Source organism: Ostrea edulis, chromosome 2 (genome assembly GCF_947568905.1).
Source record: "Ostrea edulis chromosome 2, xbOstEdul1.1, whole genome shotgun sequence".
In the NCBI taxonomy this organism is placed as follows: Eukaryota; Metazoa; Mollusca; class Bivalvia; order Ostreida; family Ostreidae; genus Ostrea; species Ostrea edulis.
In genome coordinates, this window is record NC_079165.1 from 15,384,839 (window position 1) to 15,403,873 (window position 19,035).

Below are 19,035 nucleotides of genomic sequence, written 5' to 3' on the forward strand. Positions count from 1 at the left end.
ATATGTTTTGTAATTAAGTATACCACTTCTTATGGTTGATATTTTATCTGTCATACAATTTTAAGATAAGTACTAACTCACCACTTATTACATTATGCATCTTCAGTTTTATACACATAATACATACTATCGAATAAGAATTATGGAGCCATGTCGTGCTACGAACTGGATCCAGTTACAGAAACATGGTACAGGGTCTGAGGTATAGCACCTGACGACGACCTCAAAATTCTTGCCTGATGACGATCTCAAAATTGTTGTCTGGCATAATTTTATAATTTATGATTAACAAAGTAATAACTAGTGGCACTCTATTATCAAAATTTTCTTTGGCGACCCTACCCTAATTCTTTTCTGTATATATTTTAGTTATTTCACATGTATATACATACCTACATCCCTATTACTATTACCTGTTACTAATATTACTAATTATGTAATAATTATGGTATAATTATTTCGGTGTATCTTGATTTATTTGGACGAAGGACGGAGACTAGTGCGATTACTAATTATTACCTTCTATTAGAATCCAAATAAATAAAAACAATATTTTAAATATTTAATTTTATATTTACTTATTATTTTTTTTAATTTTAATTTACTTATTGAATAAATTAAATAAAATTTATTATTAAAATTATTATATAAAAATTATAATTTATTATAAATGAAAAATATTTCAATTATTTAATTTTAATTATCATATTTTTTAAAATTTTAATTTATTGAATAAATTAAATAAAATTTATTATTAAAATTATTATATAAATAAAAAAAAAAATATAATTCATTTTATTAATTTTTTACTTTTTATTTAGTTTTGTAAAATATAAGTTACTTCTTTATTTCATTATGATTTATGACATACGACCACATGTATGTGTCCGGCCATCAAAAGACAGTACCGCAGTCATCAGACGTGTTGGTACACGATGGTCCTTATTTATTTATATTTATTTATTTTTAAACCATGGGACAACCCATACGTCCCATACGGAGCATATGTATGTTACTACAACACACTTCAACTTCACTATGTTGGTGCATTTGGGAGGTGTTGGAGGGTGAGGCTGGATCTCAATGAGATGGATAGTATTATGGCAGATAATACAGTCACCGATCGGTTAACGATATATAGTTAACCAATCCTACGAATATCAAACAAACAACTATTGCTATTGGTGTGCGTCCGTCGTCCCCTCCGTGCGTTCACAATTGAACATTTGTAAGTTCTTCACAACTATAATTTCAATTCTGATAAAATTTGATATGGATCATATTTTGGACAAGAGGAGCAAAATGTGTAAATTCAATACTCCTGTACCACCAGGACATGGTACAAACTTGTCAACAACTGAAAACTAAACGCATAAAACTTCCATATAGAGCAGAATTTTATTGATTATATATTGTTTCACGTTCCTCTCGAAAATCTTTCACTCATATGAAGACGTCAACATTGCCGGTGAAGAATTGCAAAATTTAGGCCTATACTCCACTCCTACGGCCATTGAGCAGGGAGGGATCTTAATCGTGACGCACCTATAGCTGTACTGGACCTTGGTTTTTGCGGTCTCATCCGAAGGACAGACTCTTACGACAAGCAAGGGTATTGAAGACTTATTCTAACCTTGATTCCCACGGGAAAGTGGAGCAGGGAGGCGTCTACCAAAATTGTAAATTTCATGATCCACGTGGTAGAGATTCTGACTCCGGGGTGGGGCCAATCTTGACAAGTAATGTGTGTGTGTAAAAAAAAAAATTAAATAACATCTTTAATGTCATTGATATTAAATTGTAACTAAAGAGATATTTAAAGGAAACCTGTAGCCTTTAACCAAAATTGTGAATTTAATGATCCAAGGGGTAAAGGATTAGGCATCAAGGTTTGGCAAAAATGGTCATAGTGATTGAATGTCTACATTTAGAACAATTTTAACATTATCTTAATATCTACATGTGCCAGTTGAAGTCTTTTCGAATTTGGTATAAGCATCTTTTGGGGTCAAAGGAGAAGTAAATAGTAAATTCTAGAACTCCCCCCCCCCCCCCCCCGAAACCTTGGTGCAGGGCAAATACTGCAAGAAAATTGATCATTTATCACAATTCATCTCTAAAACCACAGATCTGTATTAAAAATTAAATATATGCCTATATCATATAGAGCCGGAGTGCTCAAAAAATTGTTTTCATGACCCCCGGGTTAGAGGTTCTGACTGCAGGGCATGACCAAACTTGGCATTTAGTATCTATGTCTTTAACATATCAATAACATCTTCTTCAATGCTATTGCTATTTAATTCAAGCCGGTACATGTATAGGAGTTTGGGTTTCACGGCGAAGCCAAAATTATGGTGGCTGCATCATTTGAAATACCTATTTGATTTGGATGGTACTTTATGAAAACTAAATGGATATTTAGGAAGGGCAGACATATACACATGTATGTACCAAAGTTATGACTTTCCCAACCACAGGGTTTTGACTCTAGGATGAGTTTAAAATAGTCATCTAGTGTAAATATAACGTACATGAAGTAATGTCGTTCACCAGTATGGACACTTTCGGGGCGTTTGTATTTTAAAGCTGACATGAATTGATAAACTTTTTTTTTAAAAATTGGAGAGGGGGTATTGACTTGACCCAAACATGAATACATGGTATACTGTACAAATGGCGACGATATTTCATTCCTTCAGTGGATTAACATTAATGGTTGTTTCCAGTACTGTTGACATTGCAAAACATGCTAAAGTCTGGGTTTTATAGCTTTATTCCATTGCTGGTCACGATAGTTGGATGATTAATTATGGACGTTCCCTCCTGTGGTCCAGAATCTGGACGTTTCAATTAACTGAACTTCTTCGCTTAGAAACTTGTCACATTTATCGTTGTGTTGTTCATGTACATGTATATACTATTAAGCAGCTCCCAGGGGTTTGCTAATTAATACTAAAATTGGAAATAAGTGAATAACTTTTATTTATTTTTTTCGGATTTACCAACCTCGCCCGTTTTCATATAATTTGTAAGAGTTGTGGAACTTTGTTTGCGTGGCGTCATCGTATGATCTGGAATGTGTACAGATCTGATGCTGCTATTTCTTTACCTAGGGAATGTTACATGTACCTTATATTGAAGTAAGGTTTTCTTAACCGTTTCCTATCTGTTTAAGTATCTATAAGTCGTTGGAATACGTCGGGAGATATTGATTCTGCGTTTCTCGTTTTATCGATTTTAGATTTCAGAAATCATTTTAAAGCGGTTTCTACATCAAAATTGTCGTACATTAATATTTTGATCTCCATTAGGACCGGTGTTGTAGCATAGAATTTCCCCCCGAATAGACTCCCCCCCCCCCCCCCGGAAAAACGGGCCCGGGATAGACATTCCCCCCGGAAAGATGGGCCTAACATAGAATTTATTTTCCCCTAGGAAGAATTAACTCGGGCCCAATCCCCCTAAAAAACCGCCCCGGTATAGAATTTCCCCCTAAATGACAGTACGCTTTTCCCCCTTCTTACATTATCCGTTTTCAGTTCTATTACTAGAATTCTCTTGCTGATCTAGACCCAGGAATTCTTCTTTTTTTTTTTATTTTGAGCAGGGTCTTGTGTATCACAATCATCATCTTATATTGGTTTTTTTTAAAGGAAATTATTCAAATCGTGTAATGGCATATCAAAATTCATTCATACATCTCATGCCTTTGCTGCTATCTACCAGTACCTAACATCTGAAATGGTGAAGTTGGGAAGGAGTTAATGTCTTCTTAATTTAAAATTTCGAATTTATAAACGGGAAAACTAAATTACTTTTATTTATACAGTGCATCTAATTTACTTTTTAGATATTTTAATTGTATATCTTTTAGTCGACTTTTTTACGAAAACCCCTAATGGTATTGACCATCGTTATTTAAAGACCTTTGGGAAGCAAATTGTATTTGCTATATGCAATTGAAAGTTTTCAACGTGTAAACCCAACTTCAACATCTCAAAAAAAATCCTTTATTTTATGAATATCGTAATATTAAAGGACACATCTCGTGTTTTCAAAGTATACAGAATTATATGCATTTTGTCTTCCTTATGCTAATAGAAATTAATTGTAATAGTTCGTTCGCTGAAGTATTGCGATAATTAGCCACAATACGGACTTAAATCTAAGCCCCGATTTCAAAAAGCCTAGTTAATTAGATAGGTAGTCACGTGGCACAGTGACGTCATATGCGACCTTCGTCGATCAACTTGTTGTAAAAGTAGTGTTAGATATTTTTAAAAACTCGGGTTTTAGGGGCCTAATTTATTTACCATGGATAACATTTATTTCGATGTTGACAAATTTCCAGAGTCTTATATCTTTTAGCCACCAGTGCATACAAATAGCGACCCAAATGTAGCGAGAAAAGCGAGTATGAAATCTGCATAAATTTGCGAGTAAATAATGTTTACATCGGATCCCTGTCTAAACACAATTTGGTAATGCCATTTCTGTAAACAACTGTAATTAGCGTTGTTGCTTTTCTAAAATAAACAGTGCAATTAGTATTAAATTTATTTTTGGAGAAGTTAGATAGGCCTAAATTATGATACGATTATGTATCATTGACAACTAGGCCTACTGTCACGGGTGCATTTCGAAAAAGAAAAAATAATAATAATGATCAAACTTATTGTGAAAATCACAATACTTTTAAATTATTTTATTAAAGCAATTTTATTAGGCCTAATCATTTTTTTTTTTTGTTATCAACACGTTGTTACGTAGGAAGTGGGAGCGCGGCGTGCTGTTGTTGTAAACACGTACACGTTCCTTAAAAAAAATGAAAGCATTATAATTCAATTCAAAGTCGGGAAATATGATATTTTATCATTTATAATTGAAAGTTCAATTATCTTTTATCTTTAAATTTCTTTTTTAAAAATATTCACGTCTTGTCCCTCATACATTCCTTCGAAAATTGATAAAAACACAGTCCAAATCCTCTCTACTGACAGCAAGTACACCCTTAAACGGCACAAAACACCCTAATGCAGTGTTATTTACAAGCTGTTAATGTGATAATTGTTTGTTTGTCAATTAAATCTAATCTGTTCATGAAATGGCTATCAACTGTTTTCAAATCTTCTCGCTCGAGGTCGCATATGACGTCACAGATAATGGCGCGTAAAATATCGAAGAAAATATGCATATCGCAAGATTTGAATTTCATCGCTTTCAAACTCGAAAACTACGCAAACTGTTTCATTTAAAACACATGTAAAGTAGTTTTAGGCATGAAATGAATTAATTTTGCTGAAAAAATTAACAAGTTTAAAAACATGCGATGTGTCCTTTAATGAGTGAATATATATTTCATTAAACTGTAACAATTTCACAGCACATATTTGTTTCTTTTTGTAACTTTTTTTTGATATACTATAACATGTACCTCTTTATAGCAATTATAACAAATTTCATTGATTATTATCTTCAGTTGTATGGGTTTGTTTCATTCTATATTTATTCAAAAGCTTCTACATGGGAAGAAAAAGATCCCGGTCGATGAAATCCGGAAACAGGAGGGGGAAAATTCTATACCAGGACGGTTTTTCCGCCCAGGGGAAAATTCTATACTGACTTTGTACATAGGGGGAAATTATGTGCTGGGGCGCTTTTTACCCCTATGGGGGGAAGATCTCTCCCGGGCCCGTTTTTCCGGGGGGGGGGGGGGGGGGGTGGTCTATGCGGGGGAAAAGTATATGCTACAACACCGGGAATTTCTGAAAATGCTTCAGTATACCCTCCATAATTCTCCTACTGTTTTCTATCGCCAAGAACGTTGATTATTTTTTAAAATTGAAGTTAAAATGTGTTATTGTTCTAAATAAACAATTGTTACTTGGGTTACCCCCCTTTGCATAGATACTCGCTAGAATTAAGCGCTGTGTTTGAAAACGTTTTTATTTTTTTTTTGTTGCTTAAATTACATTTTGTCATGGAAGAAAGTATTATATTTGAAAAGAAATTGTGTGTAACATCATTTTTTCATGTAGTTTTGTTAAATTTTAAGAGATTAGAGAAGAAATAGCCATTTGAAATTTGAGGGCGAGACAGCCCCTTGACAACGGGCCGAGACAGATATATCTCGGCCCTTAGGGCTAGACAGTCCTACCTCCTTGCAGCTTTCTCACTCTAGCCAAGATAGATGTATCGGGGCTAATACACTACTAGGCACATAGTATATGATATAGTATAATTCTATGTGTCCGTCATATTTCTCTGCTTATCCACCATGTTAGTTGGATGTTCTATTGTTATATTATCAGAGTTCGCATGGTATATAAGGGGACGAGTTTTGCTACACTTCACTTCACATCAGTGTCTTCGATTTACCTCTACGGGTAGCTTCGACAGGTAACACGTACATCTTCATTTCTAATTTATAGGACATAAAGAAGAAATGAAATGCTTTCGAACACCATGCAGTGCTCAGAATTACAATAAACATATCGTACAGTAGTAAATCATTCTAAAAGCTTTGAATGAATAAATTTAGAATAGCTTTTCTTTACATGAATGTACGTACATTTGGAATAAATATGTCAAATTAAAACTATACAAAAAACGCGGAGAAATATTTCATCTATTATCTATTGATAAAATGGAATAAGCAAAGGGTATAAAATGTATACCATTCACACTCACTTCAAGCAAAATGCAAATACATAAATACTGCTGTACTTATAAACATGACATGTATGCTCGCCATGAAAACGCATCGAATGCGGACGACTATTTACCTGGGTCAACTCGTAATATCTGTAAAGGACCGCAAATGTACGTGTACACTTGTCGAAAATACTCTAAGTAGTAGTAAAACGCCCTTTATTAACATAATCCATGAAACAAAACGATAAACTCCATTTGTATTCTAACAGAAAACAACATTGTCCATTATACAGACTGCGACACACTTAGCCCGTGCCGATCAACTACCTTCAATCAGGGGAAGTATCAGAGTAGAATAGTTACCCTGTATTGTGCATGGATCCTTATACCGTATGATTTACTGGTCAGAGTATTGCAGATTTGTAAATCAGGAAATCATTTAGGTACATAAATTGTTCATGCATATATAATTTGCATATACAACACTGTACGAGTGTATGGGATGAGAGAGAGAGAGAGAGAGAGAGAGAGAGGATTCAAACGATGATCTTGTAATAATCGCGCTCTTATCAAGACAAATGATATCGTTAATTCAATAAAAGAGAACAGTAACTCAATGTTGCTCTCATTAATCGATAATACAGATTTATTTGATTTATTTAAAGCACGCAATAATTAAATATTAAAGATATCATTAAATAATGTTATTTTCAATTACTTCATTTTATGCTAATTTGGCGTTCAATATATCTTATATATCTATGCGATTTTGCGTTATTACATTCTGCATTGAACTCGACGCAAATTGTAGTAATGCAAAATGTAATAATTGACTTTATCATATCATGCGTCGTTATCAGGCATATAGAATCAAGGGAAGGGGACAAAATAGTCTACGCCCCCCCCCCCCCCTCACCTTTATTCACAATATACATTATTTATTATTTTGTAATGCAAATGAAAGATATATTTGGTGACCCCCACTTGACCCCAGCTTGAACGTTCTAATATAATAGTAAAAGACACACAGCACCATCAATCAAGAAAATGAAGATGTTATGAGGCACTCATAGTAGAGGACTTTAACCAACCCATCCCAACCATAACGATTGAAGAAAATGAAGTGTAGGGGAAATTATTGAGGCAATCAAAGTAAAAGACTCTTTAACCCCACCCCCGAATTAGGACTTTGAACATCGGACAAAACATCTTGGTTTGTTTGGGTTTTTTGTTTTGTTTTATTGCTGCTTTCGTTCATTTCTTTTTACTATTTTGAATAGCAAGAAAAATTGAAGAATCTAATTTTCTATTTTTTCTTCCTGTTTTAACCCCCCCCCCCCACCCCCCTAAAAAATGACGATGCATGCCTCGTTATTACATTTTGCTTTGCAACACATGCATGTATACTAATTGCATGGTGTAGAATTGCACCATTTACCAAGTTTTCCTTCATGTACACAGTGTAAGGAATGATAAACCGATAACACACAACAACATGGATGACGACCAAGAATTTTTAAGTGTAGGAATTTCATTCACGAATACATAAATACCTGTATTCAGAAAAATCACATCCATACATTGCAGGACTATAGCATATGCGTGTTTTAACATTTCTATAACATGCCATAATGATTACTTTCAGGCTTTAGTGTAATTTATTCATAAATATTTTCATTTCGTAGATCTGGCCGAATGGGTATATACTGAAAATAGACATATCTATGGCGTGTAAAACGTTGCACTATTATGTTAATCTTATTATTCATATTCGAAAACTTGCAATTTATATTCTAAAACATATCATTCATATTCGAAAAGTTGTTATTCATATTCAATAATTTTATCATTCATATTCAAAAACGTGTTATTCTTATTCTAAAACGTGTTATTCATATTCAAAATCATGTCATTCTTATTCAATAAGTTGTAATTCATATTCTAAACTTTTCATTCATATTCAAAAACATGTGATTCATATTCGATAATCTTATCATTCATATTCAAAAACATGTGATTCATATTCGATAATCTTATCATTCATATTAAAAAACATGTGATTCATATTCGATAATCTTATCATTCATATTCGATAATCATGCCATTTATATTCGATAATTATGTTATTCATATTCGACAATCATGTCATTCATATTCGATAATTTTGTTATTCATATTCAAAAGCATGTACTAATTCTTTTTTAAAAAATGTAATGAATACAGTTATTAGCATCAACTCCTGTGTAAGCTCCCAATATATTGTCAATCACAAATTTTAAAATTGTTGGATATTTTTAATGCTTGTAAGCTTACATTTATATCAGTGATCAATTTTCTTTCCTTCTGTAAAACGATATATTGTACATTGAAGTAGCACGGTCTCTCTCTCTCTCTCTCTCTCTCTCTCTCTCTCTCTCTCTGTGTGTGTGTTCAATCAAACAATATGGACATGCAGAGACCGTAAATAATTATGTGATTCTCAAAGAGATAATAAAACCATATTTTCGTTTATATATTTCATTTTATATGTGTCTTTGTGTTATAAACTGTTTATTATGGATTGCAAATGTAATACCCGTATTTTCACAGAGATGTATATTTCCGATCATTATTTCCTTACTTACATGTATATATCCAAGTTTGTATATGATCATCGATAAATCTTTAACTGTGTACGCAATATATCCAACCAGATGCTCAGTGTATATGCTTAGATTCCCGATTTCTATAAACTGCAAAACCCTTGACCAGACAAGCATTCAATAAAGGAAAAGGAAAAATTTTCGACTCTGATATCTCCCTTGATTCAAGAGTTTGGCACGAGTGAAGTGTGTCGCAGTCTGTATAATGGAATGACAGCGTGCTGTAAAATTCTAACGATATACAAATAGAGTTTATCATTTGTTTCGTGGATTTATCAGAATAAAGAGAATCTAATATTTTCGGTAAGTGCACATCTCCGATACCTGTTGAATAAATGTCCACATTTGATTCGGGGTGGTTTTTGGCGAGTTAGCAATGTGCATTACATATCATGCATATGGCATGCATTTGTATTTTGCAAGAATTGCAATAAATAGTATATTTTATGCTCTTTGCTTATTCTATTATATCAGTATGTAATTGGCAAATGATTTCTCCGCATTTCATAAGAAACTGCAAATACTTGCAAGTATGCAAGAAAAGCTTTTTTTTTTTTTTGTTGTTGCATTTTTGTCTAAATTATCTAAACTTTCAGAATGTTTTATTCGTGTACACTAAATAATTTGTAATTTTTGAGCAAAGCATAATGTTTTGAAATGTGATTTTACTTATTTCTCATTCCCTTTATATTACTATCGGAGATGTGCACTGGTCGAGTACACCTAGAAAAATCACTCAGGTGTGACAACCACACTGGGGGTATATACGGGTAGAGTAAATTAGGCTACCTGAGAGAAATATGGCGGATAAGATGAGAAATGTGTACGTATTTATTGAATCATGTCAGCTTTAAACACAAACCTTGGTTTATAATGCTGCTGGATATTATAATTCAGCTTAGATAAATTATTGTAGATTTCTTGCCTTTAAGCCTAGTGAACTTTTACACTCAGGTGACGTACATGGTTTGTGAATCTCTTGGTATGCATTGAGGTCATTATTCTTTGTTCATGCGCAATTTCATCAGTGCTAATTCGGGGTTGAAGAGAACGTTTCTTTTGTAAACGTGAACGGAGGACTCATGTTTTACACACTGATTTTGACTATGGATTACTCCGTTTACCTCAATCAAGATATAGAGCTCATGTCGCGTGTAACTGATCAACAGGGCATGCTTACTCCTCTGGTTGCGTCCAACTTTTAATGTTACATTTTTCTGGGGTTCTATGAGATTGATCACTCTTCGATATCTTAACCTTTTCCAATACCAATATTCAGTATTACTGAATCTCCCTAATCCCTTATACGGAAAAGTGATCAATTCATCAGTCACATGTTATTTTATCTTGAGCCAATCGATATTGCAGATCACTGTACTTACACTGTATATAGATATCAACATAATTACTGGAATTTGTGGGCGTGTCTGCTACATAATTCTTTGCTGAACAACTGTACCGTCCTGAGTTTTCTTTCGTTTTATATATCTCTCCAGGACATCTGTTTTGTTTGCGTTTATCGTTGTGGTAAAACATATAAGAACATGATGGATTGCAGTCTGCATGACAAGTTAGCTTTACATATCCTTGTTTCTCAATTAAATTATTTCCCTCGCTTGTGTACTGAATGCTCACATTGACTGGACCATCTGAAGTAGAAAAATACATAATGTAGACAATACATGATGAGAAAGACCCACATTTAGCTGATACCAGTTGAGTATTACTCCGGAAATACCTACACTGTACGTTCAAATTATAGGATATAGAGGTTGTTCCAAAGTAGTCACTGACTGTACAGGTGTATACTCCATTATCTGTCCTTAAAAGGGTGCTAAAGTGAAGACGTTCCCCATTGTGAATTAATTTTCTCTCGTGGAACCAACTGTAGGATAGACATCCGTTATTGCAAGTAGCCGAACACTCCATTTCAAACGGTTCGTGTTGTCTTCCACGTGGAGGTTTTGTTGTAATCCTTACGCTGTCCGGTCCCTCTAAACAGAGATAAGAAATGTACTAACTCATGTAAGTAATACCATGTTTTAAATATACATGTATACGTCTTTAAATTAGTTTTGTGGTGTGGATTTTCGATTTTGATATAGGAACAGCCAACGGAATATTACACAGAATATGTTTGACTTTTAATTTTACATGAATGATTACACAACATATTAAAAATTGTGTTTAGGTTACATTATTGATGGATTCATGAGCATTATCACAACTCACAAGTTTCAACCGTCTTGGAAAAATCAAATATGATCAATAATGCTCTGATAATATACGGGTATCTTGAACCTCCAAATTTGTATAGGGTTCTTAAAATTCACATGCTGTAATTTTCTATCAAATACTACTCACTCTTCATTTCCACTGTTATCCATCTACTTTCTCTTTCGCTGACGTCATTCGTTGCTGCACATTTAAAGCGTCTACTATCGTTATATGTAAAATTTATATTTGCAAATAATGTGTCGCCTGTATTAAAGATTGTGTCCGGCCAGTACGGATTCTCCATCTTCCATGTGTAGGTACACTTTGGCAGACAATCCGCTTGACATGTAATATTCTCCAGTGGTCTTCCTCCTCGATTTGAATAATAAACGTTACTGTCTGGTATTACTTTCACAGTCGTGGGCGAATCTAAAATGTGATAGTATATACATTGATTTAATTTCGTAATTATTCTGTAACATTTTGTAAAGTTCAGAATAAAGGATATACAAACCATTCCACTTCCAACATGTTAATTGTTCCATATTTCACACGGCGACTTAACAAAATAATGTGATTTATTCACTCGAATAATCAATTAAGTATGGAAAAATCCACACATGTTAAGATCAATTCTATGTAAAAATCAAAAAAATCAGATAGGGTCTGGCCACTCAATGTCACAGATTTCTTTGATTTTCACAGTATTAACTTTACTTGCACCATCTTACATAATTTCAACCCCACCACCGAATATCTACCATCCGTTGCCATGGAAACCGACAGCAGTCTATGAGGGCTAATTGAACTGCAAAATTCAGCCCGTTTTGCCCATGTTTTGTCCTTGTGGTATATAAAAAATTGAAAAAGACAACTAATTTTCTCCATAAATCTCGATTCCCCATAAAATTCCCTCCTTATTTATGATATCTATATCCACCTATGGTAAAGAATGTGTTACTGACCGCTGTACCAATGTATTATAATTTGGCACTTTGCCAAAAAGTGATTTTTTGTTGGATTTCATTGATGAATTTAGATAATTTGGAAAATACATACAGCATACTCAACTGCCATCAAAGGATGTCCATATCAAAGACTCTTAATATATATAAAAAGATTAATGGTGAAACGTAGTGCAATTGATCTGTAGTAGCATGAAAACTGTAGATTTGGGCATTTTGCCAAAACGGGATTTTTTGTTGGATTTCGTTGATGAATTTAGATAATTTGGAAAATACATACAGCATAATCAACTGTCATCAAAGGATGTCCATATCAAAGACTCTTAATGTATATAAAAAGATTAATGGTGAAACGTAGTGCAATAGATCTATTGTAGCACGAAAACTGTAGATTTGGGCATTTTGCCAAAACGGGATTTTTTGTTGGATTTCGTTGATGAATTTAGATAATTTGGAAAATACATACAGCAAAATCAACTGTCATCAAAGGATGTCCATATCAAAGACTCTTAATGTATATAAAAATATTAATGGTGAAACGTAGTGCAATAGATCTATTGTAGTGCGAAAACTGTAGATTTGGGCATTTTGCCAAAACGGGATTTTTTGTTGGATTTCGTTGATGAATTTAGATAATTTGGAAAATACATACAGCATAATCAACTGTCATCAAAGGGTGTCCATATCAAAGACTCCTAATTTATAAAAAAAGATTAATGGTGAAATGTAGTACAATTAATCTATTGTAGTGCGAAAACTGTAGATTTGGGCATTTTGCCAAAAATTCATACTAATGACAAATAATACAACCTACACCATTTTCAGTTAAAATGAACAATATGAGCAATTGATATTTCAAAAATAAACATGGAGAAGTTTAACATATTAATAAAAATTAGTTAGAGTGATTAAAAAAAAACATGTAAACATAAACTGTAATCCAGTAGGATCCCCCCCCTCCCCAAACACCAAGTAGATTTTGCAATCATTTCCATAAACGAGCTATATTACATGTACTGTATTGTCATGTAAACTATTATCAATAACTATAAAAAGTCTTCTCAAGATATTGGGTAGATACCAATAAATTGTTCATTGTACTGCCTTGTATTTGTTGACCTTTGACCTGGAAATCATTAGGGTCATCTACTATTCATAACCAACCAACATATGAAATATCATAATTGAACAACAGGCCCAAGATATTGGGGGGGACACCATTGCATAGAGTACTAGCTACATTGCACCTAGTCATTTTTAATTGATTGATTTATTGATATTTTCCGCCACACTCAACAATTTTTCAGTTTTCTGATGGTGCCCAGTGTTTATTGGTGAAAGTGAGAACCCAGATACAATGTACCTGGGAAGAGACCACCGACCTTCCGAAAGTAAATTGGGAAACTTTCTCACTTAATACCAGCGCGAGCGGGATTCGAACCCGCACCGACTGAAGCAGTGTCATTTTGAACGCTATGCTCCAACCACTCGGCCACGGAGGCCCCTGCCATTTTTAATCTTTTGACCTGAAAATCAATGGGGGTCATATACTACCAGTGACCAACCCCTGTATGAAATATCACTATCAATCAAAGGGTTCTGAAGAAACTGGTCAGACATCAATTGTACAGAGTATTGTATTGCACCTGGTGACCTTTGGACCAGAAAATCAATAGGTGTCATTTTCTACTGCAGAAACTGCATGAAACTTTAAAATTTATTGAAGTTTGTTCAGTGTTACTGTAATCTATGTTGACATACCAGTAATTAGTAAATTTATAATATTAACACAGAACAACTCATTTTTGCAAAGTTGTTTATTCAACAAACATGGATCACAATGTTATCCAAACAACACAATCATCTTTTTTTAAAAATCATTATAATAGTGATTTTCCTTCAACTGTTGAGTAATGAATCCTTATTCAGTAGGCTCACATAAGACACTTGCAGGTTAATTTTGCAATGTTTTAGTTACATTAGTCTTCTGACACCAAAACTTGATCTTAACTAAGTCATGGTGTTTCCTTAGAAGAACAGTTTACTGAATCAGGATGGACTTGTGTCGTGAGGTGTGTTCATTGACTGTAAAACTCCCAGTTTTTTCCCATTCTCAAGAGCTCTTCTTTGTCTTCTATATCACATAAGTCATGGAATGCATCTTCTGCTCTTCAAGTTCTAAAAAATGTGTTGAACAAATATTGAAAAGTTCATCTTATTTTTCACATTTTCATACAGTACACACCTAATTCAATTTGATTAAACTAAATTTACATGTACAAGATCATTCATGATGCTAGAATAGTAATTTTACCACTTAATTAATTACTTAGTTGATAGATTATCATGCCCGCCCACCCGCCCCTCAAAAATCATCTGTGAAATAACATAGATTTATATATCTGGCATTAAATTATGCACTTCTGTTGACAAAAACTTGTTTGTCATCAATATATTTCTCAGAAAATAAAAATTAAAAAATAAAATCTTCCCATAGTCTGCCCCATACTTTTTTGGTGACCCAGGATGATAATCTTACTAATTAAGTTGAATTGGCCTAAAGGATGTTATGTTTTGATACAGTTTGTATACATGTGTTTATGCTGTATTGAAGAGCTATTAATAGTGTTAATACTCATAAATTAACAAGATGTCCACAAACCTTATTGGTTACCTGAGTATTAATCAAATTTAAAAAAAATTCAAAGTATCACTATAGCTCTAAGGGCTACAAAATCCATGTTATACACTATATGACTCTTTTGGACCCACATTCACAACCCTGTGTTTTCGAAATTCGCAATTTTGGTACCCCTTTCTGTTTTTCCTTCATAAGCATTCAGCTTCATTTAAGGTAGTTCCACCCTCCTGTGATGTCATAATATTTTGCGGAGTCAATGATTTAATAAGATTTATGCATAACATGAACATAAATTGTGTTAGAGTCTTTTTCAATAGTTATTGTAAAAAATCTTGTATAACCATAAAATATTTCAAACGTATATGAATATAATCAATGAGCTACATTTTTCACAATGCTATACGAGTTATTTCCCCCTGATTACAGGGAGCGCGCATCACATTACTGTCATTCGATGGTGTCAAGTAAGGAATAAATAGAAAATTTGCAATTTCTGATTGCAATCAATTGCCAGTTAAGGAATTTTTCTAAGAATTAAGTGTAATGGCTTGAAAACAGTATAACTGAACAAAATGTCTTAGTCACTGATTACATGTATGTGGTCCATGTGTGTTTTTCTTGCAAGCAATGTATGGTCATGATGTAACAAAGTATGTAAATATTAACTAGTCCTCAATTTCGTTAGATCAGAATCATGATGTCCTTAGTATATCAGTAATTCTTCATTATTAATTTCTATCAATATTTTCAACAACCAAACACAACAAAATATGCAATAAGATATGCCTAAAACACATGTACAACCAATGCATACATGTACATTATCAATTTATCGTTTCACAATGAACAACACTACTTGTTGCTAAATGTACACCAGATGTCAATAAACAAAGCATGTTAATTATCTTGAATTGGCATCTCTAGTGTAAAATTTTTGTTAAAATTTAATTGTTAAGAATTTTCAGGCATTGTTATGAAGTCAACCCCCCCCCCCTCCTTATCACATGTATGCTTTCATTGTGCTCTTAATTCTAGGTGTCTGTTGTTTTAAAAACAGACTACTACTGAGATTCTCAGTATTAATTACATAATTTGGACACAAATAAATGTCAAATACACTTATACCCCCCCCCCCCTTCCCCAACTCTACAATTTAACGAAGTGTATATCTGAAAAAGTTTTCTCCATAAAATTGAAGAAATCAAACCCTGGTTCTAAAACAAAATTCTCAATTTTGGTATAGAGCATTTTTAAAAGTACCGTCAATCCAGAGTCCTTAGATTTACAATCTATGTTAATTCCCCTTGTCCCAAAGATGCTTAAAAGAAATTTGAAAAGAATTGGAAGGGTGGTTATCAAGAAAAAATATTAATGTTCAATTAACGTCTTATGATGACTGACGCACACAAATAGCAACATGTAGGTCACTTGAGTGATTCTCAACATTGACCTAATTAGAATTAATCATTTTTACAATTGATACTGAGCTCATACACATGTGTACATATATATGTGCGTCATTAACAACAAAACAACTAGTCTTTATGAGTATGCTAATTAAGTGAAGTAATAAATTTTTTTTAGGAAGTTGTGATGAAAACGTTTCAAGTCATCATGTCGCATAAAAAATGGATGGTCTCCTGTGATTATTCTAGAGAATTCAGTTTCCATGCAGGCTCCATAACCAAGAAACTAAACCCAATGTACCACATTCCCCACATCTATTAATTTGTTTTAGGATTTATAATACTGGGATTCAAATTTGAATTTCAAATTATGTGTATTAATGCTGAATATTTACCTCCTCAAAGTCAGCAACTTGGTCAACTCCATCTTTAGGTGATTTGCACAGTATGATGCTCATACAGCTGAAACACAGAAAAGCACACATTAATTACATAAAATAGTGGTCATGTACTTTGGCCAAAATATGTGATTATTGGATGAAAAAGTAAGAATTCAAAAGTATTTGAATATTTACAATTTACATTTAATATTTTTTGATTTACTTCAGTTGACAGGACCTACATGTATTAAAATTTGAGGGCCCAGTTACAGGACCCAATTCAAAATCATCAATTTTTCATAATTTAATTTTTCCAAATCAAGTGTCCTAAAGTTCATAATTACAGATGAGAAAACTTTAAATCATAATAGTATTTGTGTGATTTCTTCTGTAGATTAGAACTATCACATATTAGTGGGGGTTACCACAGGTAAACAAACTTGAAAGTAGCCTGGCTCACCAATATATATGATTTTAACAATCTTTATCTAGAATGCACACAGGCATTCACATGTTTGTTTTTATTGTAAACTTGACAGTCAGAGAGAGAGAGAGAGAGAGAGAGAGAGAGAGAGAGAGAGAGAGAGAGAGAGGGGGGGGGTCATCACTTAGTATTACATAAATTAAGCCTAGTCCTTTTGAAAATTTCCACATGAAACATGATTTTATAAGTATTCTCCAATTTTTACAGATCCTGAACTCTGTGTAAATGTGATAGGAAACTCCCTGAGTGAATGTTAGGTTGGGGACATACTTAACTAGTATTCTATATTGTACATCCATGCAGTAAATGGCAGGACTACTTACAATGTTCAGTCTACATGTATACCACTATAGCTGACTAGCCTGGCTGGCAGTATAAAATAAATTGGGGTTCTCATATGTTTACTAAAAGCCAAATTTTCTGATACATTTTATTCAGCCTTTACTTTAGAATTTGAATTCTAAATCAAATAGAATACTTACGTCAATACAAGTTCCAACACGGCAACAGGCAGGGCTTTTTCATATTTTCTATGAATATGTCTGTCAGCCTTCTGTTTCCCTGGTCATTTTTTTTAGTCGGATGTGATGCAATAAAGCGTTAAATTCCACAACATTTACTTTTTCTACGAATACGTAGACGATTGGATGCTAGAGTCCGGTGACTATGGCAAAGATCAAACGGATTTGTATTCCATGAAATAAACCGGAATCCTTTAGCACAATTGAAGATAAAGATCGTGGTAGTGAATTAAGTGAACAAAGAGCATCTGATATTGATAAACATCTGAAGAACAAATTGAATAAAAACTCAATTTCCACCTCCTGCCATACTGAAAACAAATGAAGGCTGTTCATATCTCCAATACAAGAGAGTGTTACAAAGGGCAATAACTCTTTCTGGTGTATTTTGGTTTGTGCACCAGAGGAAACTACTGGTTTATGTGTTTACCTTTGGTTTCTCCACAAATGTGTTTCTGTACTTTTTAAAAGTAAGATTCAATACATTTTACTAGCATGTGAGTTTACACCAAATGACTGGGCAAATATATTTTATCCCTCTCTAAAAATTACATATATCAAACCCTTATACATCATAAAAATAATTATTTCTATTGTTTCCAAGGATTAAATAAATACAAAAAAAATTCTAAAAGCTAGAACCTAGCTCAAAATAATTTTTACAATTGTTGTTTTTATAAACAATAGCGTTTAATTTTTGATTATTCAAAATATAACATACATGTGCATATCTTGTCCAGCTGTTGTGAGAGGATCGGTTTCCATGGCAACCGTTGCTAAGTCAAACCTTTGCATGTCCTTTTTGTTTTATATCTATCATAATATTGTTACACACAAAGTTTCATAAAAATCTGTGACATACCGTGGCCACTGAATTTTGATAGTTACATAGAATCAGTCTTAAGTTCCTTGTAGAGTTACAGACACAACATGAAACTTGTTTATTTGAAAGTTAAAAATTTGTATGTATTCCGCAAAATTAATGTAAAATCAAGCATTCATTTCTTCTCATATGAGTGTTCAAGAAATTGATGTAAAACTGGGGCGTTTCAAATTTTAAACTTGATAATACATCGCACATATTAAGCATTCGTGATACAGTGAACACTGCCTAATTCAACA

General features: G+C 33.3%; 1 protein-coding gene and 1 long non-coding RNA gene across 2 annotated transcripts in view; both read right to left on the reverse strand.

Annotated features, from left to right (window-relative positions):
* LOC125679752 (carcinoembryonic antigen-related cell adhesion molecule 5-like) overlaps positions 1-11,939 on the reverse strand; it is a 28,552-nt gene extending 16,613 nt beyond the window's left edge. The window contains exons 1-3 of the mRNA XM_056153313.1: positions 11,664-11,939; positions 11,042-11,293; positions 10,682-10,948 (exon numbers count right to left, since the gene is read on the reverse strand). Of these exons, the coding sequence (XP_056009288.1) occupies positions 10,682-10,948; positions 11,042-11,293; positions 11,664-11,820 (676 nt within the window). The 5' untranslated portion in view covers positions 11,821-11,939. The remainder of the gene's footprint in view (positions 1-10,681; positions 10,949-11,041; positions 11,294-11,663) is intronic.
* Positions 11,940-14,283: 2,344 nt separating this feature from the next.
* LOC125662466 (uncharacterized) lies at positions 14,284-18,811 on the reverse strand. Its single transcript, XR_008800483.1, has 3 exons — positions 17,875-18,811; positions 16,924-16,990; positions 14,284-14,659 (listed from the first exon to the last, which is right to left on the reverse strand). It is a non-coding gene; the product is annotated as an uncharacterized LOC125662466 (long non-coding RNA).
* Between the last annotated feature and the right edge of the window lie 224 nt (positions 18,812-19,035).